The sequence below is a fragment of the Chelmon rostratus genome, chromosome 17 (assembly GCF_017976325.1).
Source record: "Chelmon rostratus isolate fCheRos1 chromosome 17, fCheRos1.pri, whole genome shotgun sequence".
Classification (NCBI taxonomy): Eukaryota; Metazoa; Chordata; class Actinopteri; order Chaetodontiformes; family Chaetodontidae; genus Chelmon; species Chelmon rostratus.
The window spans coordinates 11,746,900-11,758,671 of record NC_055674.1 but is presented as its reverse complement, the minus strand read 5'-3'; the positions used below and the strand labels follow the sequence as shown (position 1 = coordinate 11,758,671).

At 42.8% G+C, this 11,772-nt stretch overlaps 1 protein-coding gene across 2 annotated transcripts; it reads left to right on the top strand.

Moving 5' to 3' along the window:
* The first annotated feature begins 6,283 nt into the window (after positions 1–6,283).
* Positions 6,284–10,200, top strand: cacng5b (calcium channel, voltage-dependent, gamma subunit 5b). Of its 2 annotated transcripts, XM_041957676.1 has the most exons (6): positions 6,284–6,475; positions 7,557–7,581; positions 7,858–7,968; positions 8,512–8,652; positions 8,764–8,909; positions 9,940–10,200. In XM_041957676.1, the coding sequence occupies exons 1-6, from the start codon at positions 6,284–6,286 to the stop codon at positions 10,198–10,200; spliced, it is 876 nt and encodes a 291-aa protein (XP_041813610.1). The 2 variants fall into 2 exon arrangements, with proteins under 2 accessions (XP_041813610.1, XP_041813611.1); XM_041957677.1 differs by lacking the exon at positions 7,557–7,581 and having other exon boundaries at positions 6,284–6,479; positions 7,882–7,968.
* Positions 10,201–11,772: the final 1,572 nt, after the last annotated feature.

Below are 11,772 nucleotides of genomic sequence, written 5' to 3'. Positions count from 1 at the left end.
TACTACTCAGTATCATGGAGAATATGCAGCACCGACTGTGCGTGAAACGGTTGAATCCCCTCTTGCCTTGGTCGTCTCAGGGCCGACTCCTCCTGTAATTCGTAACCGAGTAACGGTATGAGGATTTCAGAGCCCTCGGTGGCTTCGCGTCTTTTCTTTCTTGCATATATTGTGTGCATGCCTGAGGCGAGGCCTGGTCTAAGCATGAGAAAGACCCCTGCATGATACAGAGACCTCCCCCCCCATGGAGCATGGAGTTTCCACAGATTGAGACAAACCCGTCCAGCGAGCATTGTGCGCTTTTTCTGCTCATCGTCTCCTCCCTCTCGCTCATGTAGCCTGACCTGTTTGGCCAAAAAGCTGAATTATAAACAGACAAGTATGTGTAAAACGCTTCTGTTGGCTCTTCGTTCGCTGGTGCCAAACTGACTCTTTTTGTTTCCAGTTAGGTGTGTGTCCGGCAGTGTTTTTTTTCCTTGAGAGGCACACAAAGCTACAACAGTGAGGTTTCACAAAACTGCCAAATTTAGAAGGACCACAGCTCTTAACCCCGGAACTAATCACCTAACATGTAGACTGATGTCACAGCTGTCACATCTGGACCAAAATGAGATTTTTAAGGTTAAGAGAGAAAACTGAATGTTTACATGTCTCACATTGAGAATTGAAAAACAACCTTTGGACCCATGACAGAGATAATCAAATGTCAGGCCAGTCAGGGTACAGTACCACTACAAGCTACAGTTAGAGCCACAGGGATGTTTGTATGTGTTTCCTGTCACTGCCCCTGCTTTTGTTAACCTGATTCTTCTTGTTCCTCTGTTCATTGTGGTATGATGAATACTGTGTACAAATAAAGTATGAAAAACAGGAATCTGCTCTGTTTTATTTGGGGGGAAGTGGCCATTACAGTCCCTTAACACACATGGTTCACCACATGTTTTATAAGGCTGAGGAGGGTTTTGCTCTTCCAAAAAGTGAAGGCCTAACCACCATGAATTCACGCATTGGCATATACTGGATGTTTCTTTCACATGTGAAAAAATTCACATTCAGCATGAATTCAATTTTTTTTATATGCGATTTTTCAAAAGGAATTTGGCTCAGGAGGTAAGTGGCACTGACCACTGGCGGGGTTTTCAGCTGAATTAAAGACAAATCAATAAATGCATTTGAATAAACACTAAGAAAATATCTAATGTAATCCAGTGCAACAGGTCTGCCACCTGTTCTTTATTTATGAAGCATATAATGGCTTTTAACAATATATTTTTTACTCATTATATATTTTGAACTCAATATAATTCATTTCCTTTCAACATCACTGCAAATTACAACTTCAACAATAAGCACATTCAATCAATACCTCTCTGATAATGCCAATCAAAACTAGAGCTGTAACGTTTAGTCGATTAATCGATTAGGCAATCGAAAGAAAACTATTTTGATAATTAATTCATCGTTACAGTCATTTTTCACAACAAACAGAAATGTTAAATGTTTAATGGTTCCAGCTTCTTAAAAGTCAGGATTTGCTTCTTCTTTTTTTTCTTTTTTTTTCTCTTTTTTTTGTTATTTATGACAGTAAATGAAGCGTCTTTAGCTTTTGGACTGTTGTTGGACAAAAGAAGCAGTTTGAAGTTTGTTCTTTGGGGAACAGCGATGAGTATTGTTCTCAATTATTTGACATTTTATAAATTAAACTATTGATTGATTCATAATTAAGATAATCAGTAGAATCATTGCCAATGCTGGTTAGTCATTATTTATGATTAATTGCAGCCCTAAAGGTAGAATGTATGGCTGAGCTGTTGTATTGGATTACATTAACTAAAGTTTGTCCCTAATAATGGCCTGTTACTGCTCTATAAAGCATTAATAAAGGTTTTATTAACCTTTAACAAAGCCATTAGTCATGCTTTGTACCCCCTACAGGATATAAAGTATTATCAGTAAAACCAGCCCCGTGAATGTGCCATCCGTGAGACAGTCGCTCTATTTACGGCTCAAGGGTTTTGTTTGTATGTGTCACCTTCAGGTACCTGTTGTAGTTTCTTTTTCCTGCGCACTTGAAACACACCACCTCAACAGGCAGCTGTCTCACCTCCTGTCAGAGCTGAGTGGCGCTGTCCTTGGTCCTGGAGCACTTCACACTCACTCATACACACACACACACACACACACACACACTCTCTCTCTCTCTCTCTCTCTCTCTCTCTCTCTCTCACTGTTTTTTGCATTCAGCAGCTGAAACCAGTTCGTGCACCAGGTCCAGGCGTCTGACTGGGTTTGTTCGGTTGCTGCTGACGCACTGCTGCATCGTCTCGGTCCCGGCAGCTTCTCGCGGCTCCACTTCACAGTTTCCCGGACGAATCTGGGACCAGATCGACGGAGGACAAAAGCAGACCGCCGGCCAGTGCAGGCATGCGGCTGTAAAATCCACAACTTTCCAGCACAAATCTTTGCCCCCAAGTGCAGGAAACACAGCGCAGAGAGTGGACACATAACAACAACAGTATGTAAAATTCAGTGTTTGCATGTTATATTCGCATATTTTTACTTTTTTCCCTCCTGCTATGTATTAACTGGGTTTGGATTCTGATGTGTAAGGTCTGATTTGAGTTAATCGACGTTTGGTCGCGGGTGTGATCCTGCATCCTGAAGTGGGCAACATTTCTTTGGATTGTAGTGTTTTGTAGTGTATTAGAACATCAGGCTTGCTGTAGGACGCTGGAAACCGCCACGCGACATGGCTCAACCTCATGAACGCACTTCAGGTGGCTGCAGCTTGTGTGTGATGCTTTCAATGGCAGTCAAAAAAACTGTAAAGCCTAATCAACTGCAACAAGGTTATGATGTAGAGGAACAGGGTGCAAATGCATGATCGATGCTGGAAATTATGCTTCAGGGGCAAGAACACCTAGATCATTGGTGTGTGATGCTGTGAGGAAAAAAAACATTATTTGCTTCCTGTTTGCTAAGTTGGCTGTGAATTTTCCACAGAAGCCTCAACATGTTGGCATACAGATGGCAAAGACATATGATCTGATGTGAAAGTAACAAGGCTCTGCAGGAACTACTATATTCACCGTCTGTGCAGTGGCTCAGTTTGTCATTTCGCACTGCATTTGTGCATCAACGACGTCCCGATGAATCATTTGATGAGTGAGGAGCACACGTTTGACCATTTCCAGGACCGTAATGAAATCCTTTAATGCTTTTATCCGTCCTTGTTCCAACCGTAGACAATAATGGAGCGATTTTAGGTGAAATTCTTCTTATTTTGACTCTAAATGATACTCCTGAGGAGAGTCCTGCATGGTGGCCTTGAGATTTATGACTCTGATCATGTAATACCAAGCTCTCTCCTGTCACTGTTGAATAAAAGTGGTAAGAATTTAAATAATATGAGGACTGATGCAAGGAGGAGAGCTGAATGTGACATCAAAGTGTGAGCGATTAGGCCTCTTCAGTGACCTTGCTGGTGGACAATCAGATTTTTAGAGCTGCTTGAATTCTGCTTGTTCAAAGGCTGACAGAGACAAGTGCACATATGTGGAGGAAAATATCGATCTATCATGTTAATACTGGTGCACACGTTTAATAAATTCAACTTACACATAGCAGAGCTGATAGTCCATCCCTGACAGTATGTCCTCTAGCCCACTGTCCATTCACGTGTCATCGCCCTGTCACTGTCAATGATGTTTTACTATGTGATCACGCTGCCAAATTCCCACTCTGACTTATGAATGATTTTATGAGTGTCTGACCTTTTTCCGACGCTCTGATTCATGCGTGTAAAATGTTTTTTAAAAAAAGCCAGTCTTGGATTTCAATGATGTCAGCATTTGTATTCACAGTAGTGGGCTGCAGCACCTTTAATGTCCCTCAGTCTGGAGGCTTGAGCGGCTTGACTTCGTTATTCCTTTTTCATGGCAGGTTGGACAGAGTTAGCAGTGACATGCACTGAATTAGAATTGATAAAACTTTAATATTGGAGGAGGAGGAGGAGGAAGCGCACGGGTCCAAGATTAAAAATACAACAAGTTTAAGTGGAAGGCTGCCTGTTCTGTCTGCCTACGAGTCAAAAACTTAAACTGAAAGATGAGACTTGAAAAGCATTTTGTGCCAGAGTGGAACAAGATTGTTTAGGATTAGATTCACCAACACAACAACCAAAGATGCTATGGATTCCTGCAGCCGCCCAGCTGCCCTGACATTTCATAAGCTGCCAATCATGAACAGATTTTACCTGTTAAGTCTCTCCAGCTTTGTCAGAGACTCTGAAATAAATATCATGTGGACGGGAGAAAGAGATGAAGCTCACAGACAGTGTTATCCTCTCTCTAACCTACCGTATTCCCCTCTTCTCTCATCCAAGCTCACGAAGCCCCTGGCTGCACACATGCGCACACACACACCTGCAAGGCCCTGAGAGTGTCCTCAATCCAAACCCAGTGTGTGTGTGAAACACTGCGATGTTGTTGGGGGTTTTGTTAACGTGATGAATCTGCACAATCCTGAGAGTTTAAGGATTGGCAGACTCTAAATGCCACACTCAAACAGAGTAGACAGGAGTAAAGCAAAACAGTTTAATGAATGTTCAACAAGCAAGCCGGCAATGAGTCCAACTGTGAGCTGAGTCCAGAGAGCTACTGATCCGGGTTTCCAGGAAGGGCAGACAGACGAGGTGCAGACGAGAGCAGTCTAGCTTTGGACACCTGAGCACAGACAGAAAATGAGGGAAGCTGGTAACAAATAAGTTGCAGATGGAAAAACTTGGCACACAAGGAGGTCTATGTTGTTACCACACTGGTTGATCTCCTGGACCTTATATACTGTGTAGGCAGGTGGGTCTTGATTACTTCATTGAGCACACCTGTGCTCAATCGGCGAGGAGGCTGGCCCAACCTGTCGGCCCCGCCCTGCAGTGATGCCACTCAACTTGACAGACAGGGCAGAGACAGACAGGAGATAAGAGGAGGGGAAAAACAGGGGGGCACAAAATGGGAAGAGGAGGAGAGACTGCAGATCTCCACACCAAATGATCTGAATGCTGCTCATTCAGCGTCTAAACAGGCAGCTGGAAACGGTGACTGACCCTTAGTAAGATTTAGTGGAGAGATTTTTCTTTGATATGCTGTATAAATTAGTGGTTGCATGTTACAGTGTGAATATGTGTGTGCAGCAGACAGGAGCTAAAATACTGGAGTTTCATCCTCACGAGCCAGTAAACAGAAGCTCAGAGAAGGTTTCTAAAGACAGAAACAGCCCATACCTACTGAGTGTAGTGACCCAGAGTGTTCAAAATTAGAGTAATACAAATAAAACACTATGAAATAAACAAGGAGGAGGAGGAGAGGACAGAGACAAGATACAAAAAAAATATCATGAAATTGTGAAATAATCCAATAAATTGTGGAAGGAGTAGTGCAATGATTTGAAGAAATAGGCTTTTTTGCTTTTTACCAAGACTTGGATGAAATAGTGAGTGATGCCATGATGTCTGCATGCTAAATATAAAGCTACACCTAGCAGACGGTTAGCTTAGCACTTAGCAAAGAATGGCAACAGGGGGAAACAGCTGGCCTGGCCTCACTTACCTACATTTTTTGTACAGATTCAGCGAACAAAAGATATCTTGTGTTAATTGGTGAGTTTTATAGGTGCTGGTAGGCTAGCTGTTTCCAGTATTTGTGCTAAGCTAAGCTAATAGGTGCTGGGTGTAGCTTCATATTTACTTTACAGACGTGAGAGTGGTATCAATCTTCTCAACTAACTCTCGCCATGAAAACAGAGAAGTGTATTTCCCAAAATGTTGAATAATTCCCCAAAAACTCGAAAGCAACACAACTTGTTCCTCAGTCTGTTTTTATATCACACTGTTTTCCCCACTGACTGACTGACTTCTTTATCTGTCAATCAAGACAAACAGGACAGAGCCAGTCATGCGATTGGGTCTCAACAAGAAAAAAGGATGTTTTGAAATAAAAATGACCTGCAATCAAATGTAATGAAAGGAATTAAGATAACATAAAAATTCCTAATAATTATTAATAATTACTAGTTAACATCTATTATTTTTGTCTGTATTCATTCATATGACTATTTATCTTATCATGTGTTACCTATTTTTTTTCAATTTGATTAAGAACACTTTGGGTCTCCATATCCAGCTTCCTTTAAACTGCCCCCCTCTCTCTCCTTCCTCCTCCAGATTGCATTTTGGACTTTTCTCATTTGTAACCGCCGACTGCCAGAAGCTCCCCCCGCTGTCGCCATGAGCACGTGCGGCAGGAAAGCCCTGACACTGCTGAGCAGCGTCTTTGCAATCAGCGGCCTGGGGCTGCTGGGAGTGGCGGTCAGCACCGACTACTGGCTGTACCTGGAGGAGGGCGTCATTATGCCTCTGAACCAGAGCACCGACATCAAGACCTCGCTGCACTCCGGCCTCTGGAGAGTCTGCTTCCTGGCCGGTGAGTAACGAGTCTGGTGGTGTGCGCTTTCTCTGTGCTGCTGAAATCTGACATTTAATGGTGTGGAAGTCAGGTTTGTGGCACAGGTGCGTGCAGTGACGTGAACTGTTGGAGTGGAATTGTCATGTTGTTCGTTTGTGATGTGCAGCATTTACATGTGGCAGCAGCAGGCATCTAAACCTGTCACACTAGCACATGTTGTCATGGCATCAGCTCAGGGTGTGTGTGTGTGTGTGTGTGTGTGTGTGTGTGTGTGGGCTGCTATAGGCAGTGACGGAAACAGCAACAAAGAGAAGAGAGAAGTGTGCTTGTGTTTCATCCTTACTTCCAGCCCACAGTATAAAACAAGGTTCATTCAGTGTACGGCCACTCCTGCAGCACGACTATACGTGTGCACGCACATACCGACACACGCGCTCAAACTCGCACCCACACGTCTCCAGAGACAGATGTCATGGCGTCGTGCAGCAGGATTAGCTGGTGTCTGCGTGTGACTGTGTGTGTGATGCTGAAGTGATAATAACGAGGATGTGATGTAACTCACACTTTGTTTAAAAAAATAAAAAGTTGATGCTGCAACAATGTTCGAAGGAGGGAAATCCATCATGAAGATGACTGTTTAAAAAACAGGCAACCATTTTACATCGAGGATGTGGTAAAATATAGAAAAAACATACTTTATTTGGTCAAATCTACAACATGTATTAGAAATAATGATGCATCATATTCCACATAATGTTATTTTTACAGGGGTTTCGTTGAAGTGGAGATTCCAAGAAGTAACTGGTCCCAACAAATAAGATGACATGTTAATTAATGAGCTTTAGAGGCTGATTTTCTTAATGCTAAGCTAAGCTAATAACTGCAGGGTGTGGCTTCATATTTACAGTACAATTGTGAGAGTGGTATCAACCCTCTCATCTAACTCCCTGCATGAAAGCAAATGCAGTAATGAACGGTTTCTTTCTGCACCTTTTGTTTAGGCTCACTGGATTCTGTCGTTGTTCCTGTTTCATGCCCACAAACAATTATCCATTTTGGTTATTAATTTTCTTTGCCCTCCTGTAAGTCTGTCAGTCTCAGATATCTCCCTCCTCAGTTTGTTTCCACTTTTTTTTTTTCACACCAACCTGCACACCTGCTCCCAATTCCCCCATCAGCTCCACAGTGTGTGTACCTGCCCTTTAGCCATTATTACCTGCCAGATCATCTATTGTGGCGTCTCAGCTGTAGAGTTTGAGCTTTTCTTCACCTTTTTGTTCCTGTAGTGACCCCTTGGCTGCCTTTTTGGGCTTCTTCTCTGTCTGTTTTGGACGGCTCTCCCTTTTTTCCCCCCTCAATCCCTCATCTTGCCTCTGCACCCCACTTCACGTCTAAGCACTCTTGTCTCCTCCCCCTGCAGGCGAAGAGTCCGGTCGCTGCTTTACCATCGCGTACATCATGCCCGTGAACATCCAGTTGACGTCAGAGTCCACAGTGAACGTGCTCAGTGAGTAACAACTCCTATCTCCTACAGCTTTAGGGTTAGTAACTCAAGGTGCCTCCTCGAGGTTGTCCAGACTAACAGCCGGGGATTTTATCTTCATGCTGAAAACATGCTGTTTTCTAATGAGGCTGTGCTCTGAAACCATCGGAATATAACCAGACTGATGAGCGTGAGTCATCTGAATCCTCATGTTGATGCCCTGCTCCCCTCTAGAATACTTATTACCTCTTCACAGACAATTCACCTCACATGTCCTTCAGTGTCGGAGCCTCACCTGAGGATGACTCCACTCCAGTGAGTCAGTGTAATGAGCTCTGATACACAAACAAATCTGGTAAAAGAGCGGGATGATGATCGACCGTCCTTTCCTCCCAACACAATTGTGATACGTGTGTGTATAGCTGCCGTATAATTGTGATAGAGCAGCAAAATACTCCTTTAGATGCTCTAAAGTTCATCTGTTGATAGGTATCATTCTGCAGAATTAGTCTTTAGGACTTTGTCGTGCACTCTGGGGTTGAACAGCAGCTTTCCTCCCCTCCTCAGAGATGATCCGCTCAGCCACTCCCTTCCCTCTGGTCAGCCTCTTCTTCATGTTCGTCGGCTTCGTCCTCAACAACATCGGCCACGTTCGTCCTCACCGCACCATCCTGGCGTTCGTCTCCGGAATCTTCTTCATCCTCTCGGGTACGCCGGCCTTCCTCCCTCCACCTCTTGTCATGCTTCTGTCCTCCCTTCCTCTTGCTGTTAAGAGGAATGCCTGGTGATTTAATGTTGATTTCCCCCTCCCTCTCTCAGGACTGGCTCTGGTGGTGGGTCTGGTGCTGTACATCTCCAGCATAAATGATGAAATGCTGAACAGGACTAAGAGCAGTGAGGCCTATTTTACCTATAAGTACGGCTGGTCATTCGCATTCGCTGCCATCTCCTTCCTGCTCACTGAGGTGAGCCACTGACCATAGACACAAACCACTCTAAAAGAGTTTAAAGGGAGTGGCTGCTCAGTGCTGCAAAAATATCTCATCCAACAGCCTTTTTTTAAATTTGATTTATATAGCAATTTCACCCAGGCACATTAATTCAAGGGATGACATGTTAACGCGAGGACACTTGTTTGCACCATTGCCCCAAAGTCAAAAGACACAAAACATGTTGCATAAAATTAAACTGTAGAAACTTAAAAATCACATTATCCACATATAATATAGGCAATCACAGGTTTAGTTATGAAATGAAAGCTTTCAAGTATAACAATAAAACAAATGAAATGCTGTTATGCTGTAAGTTCTCAAAGGTTGCTTCAGTTTGAGATGTGAACGTCCACATTACTTGTACAATCTAATGCAATCAATACAACTGTCCTGCCATAAGGTCAACTGTTATGATGCCTTTAGTGTTCAGGGTTTTTTTTATTTCATTTTAGCATCAAGGTCATAGTCAGTGATGGGTTGCAAATACTAAACTGGACTATATTCAGATGTGTTTCTATACATTTTTGACAATGTCAACAAAAAGTCAAAATTACGAGCTGTAAAGACAGATGTTGCAGAATCATGAGGTGTCACTGCCCCCCAGTGGTGACAAGGAAAACTGCAACACTAAATTGAGAGCTAATTGACACTGTTCATATCAATGAAACTGTGATAAATGTCAGTATTTACAACTCATTATTAATGAGAGTATTTCGAATAATAACTGTGACATCCATATTGATGATAATATATAAGCTGTTTTAGTAACAATTTTCTGGTGTGGAGACCAATCTGCCTGTTATGATAGCATATAAACAAATGAGAAAAAAATGCTATTTTACTTTTGTGCTTGGACTTGTTTAAGCTGATAGAGAGTTTGGCTGTAATGTAATGATAACGTTGGAATGCATATCATAAATTGCACAATTTCTTTTACATGGAAGCACTCACAGGCTCATGATCCTTTCACTTGCTCTGTCCCATTGGCTTCATTTCACTGCAGAGTGCAGGCGTCATGTCCGTCTACCTGTTCATGAAGCGCTACACGGCAGAGGAGATGTACCAACCTCGCCACCCCAGCTTCTACCGCCCTCGCCTCAGCAACTGCTCCGACCACTCGGGCCAGTTCCTTCACCCAGAGGCCTGGTCACGTGGGCGAAGTCCCTCCGACATCTCGAGCGAAGCTTCGCTCCAGATGAGCGCCAGCTACCCCGCTCTCCTCAAATGCCCCGACTACGATCAGGTCTCCTCTTCACCCTGCTGAGTCATCACAACAGAGGCCACCTTAAGGTGACTGAGGGGTAACTGAAGGGTCACACAGGGTCACAAAGCCTAATGAGGACAGAGTCTTTCAAGAAAAAGATACAACTTAGATATGTAACTGTGAGTTTGATGTTTTTCAGGGAGAAGAGTATGTGCAGCTTTGACTGTGGCCTGAGGACTTTAGAAATGTCTGTCTGAATTGAGGCTTTTAGGGTCAGATGCTTTTTGGGAATTTCTTGTAGCAAATCCTGCATTTTTAATAGGTGGAGGCAGAATCTGCAGGTTTTAGGTACTTTCTGCAAAAGGTCTCAGTGAAAATGTGGTATACAGTAGATAGACCTTTTGAACTTGACTGAAAGGTAAAAAATGTTCTGTGTTTTGATTTGATTGTATCTGTGCGTTTTACCCTCCAGTGCCTCACACTAGCTGTTTATTTTTGTGAATATCTCGGCTTCCTCGTTTTGCAATAAATGTTTCTTTTGCTTTTGGATCTTTTTCATTCGAGCACTTAACTGTGGCAGCACTGATGTATTGCATCACACTGCAAAAATCCACCCAAGGACAAAACCTCCCACACTGGACAGACCAAAACCTTTCTCACAGAGAAAAGACTGTCCTGTGTGATGATCCATCTACTCTGTCACAGCTATCAAACGGCAGAGCAGCCTCCTGTGTCACTGGGTTTACTCGTTGCTGTGTATCTAACTGCAGATGCTGTTTCGTCTCTAACATCTTGACTCTGTCGGCAAGAGGACATTTCCCCTGTGATGGTCTTAACAGTAAGACATGATAACAGTGAGGCGTCAGTGAGGACTTTTCTGGTCTCAGGAGACACCCAGGTACATAATGCAAATGTCCAGACTGAACCAGCTGAGATCACACAGGTAATATAGGTTTTTATATCTGTACAGCTGTTGGACATTCTATGAATTCACGATAGGAGTTGGTGTAAAGATGTAGCTGCATGTTAAGTGCTGTTATGCCGAGTGTCGGTCTTGATGAAGAGATACAGAGGAGAATTCAACTGTAAAATAAATGTCAAAAATCAAACAGCCTGTAATTTTTTTTTATTTCACACAGTTATCCTGCATTTATCCACTAGGGGGCAGTGTTTGGTCTATTTTTTTTTTTTTTTTTACAGTTTCTCTCAGTCCCTTTGGCACGATGGTCAACAAAAAGTCAAATCTTTGACACTCTGACATCCACATTCTCAACTCCACAGTGTGAACTGTCCCACAGAATTCAAGTGTGTGAGTACATTTATATCCTCAGTTGATCCAGATCAAAAATGCATTGCATTGGTGGAATGTAAATTTAGTCAAGTACTGTACTTAGGTACATATATGAGATACTTGTACTTTCATTTTATGTAATTTTATACTTCTAATTCACTACATTTCACTGGGAAATATTGTATTAGCTTTGAATGTTTCTGATAAAGTGAGGTATTAAGTTTCCTTTATGGGTTGAGAAATCAACTCTTCAGCTAAATAAACGATTTAAAACTTGGATTAGCTGGAAAACAGGGCTGTTTTTCTGAGCTCAGGACAGGTTGACTCATTACACTGAAACG

Coding starts and splice junctions, on each gene's coding strand:
- cacng5b (XM_041957676.1), top strand. CDS start 6,284: ATGAGCACGTGCGGCAGGAAAGCCCTGACACTGCTGAGCAGCGTCTTT. Junction 6,476..7,556: donor TCTGGAGAGTCTGCTTCCTG/GCCGGTGAGTAA, acceptor TAAGTCTGTCAG/TCTCAGATATCTCCCTCCTC. Junction 8,910..9,939: donor TCTCCTTCCTGCTCACTGAG/GTGAGCCACTGA, acceptor ATTTCACTGCAG/AGTGCAGGCGTCATGTCCGT.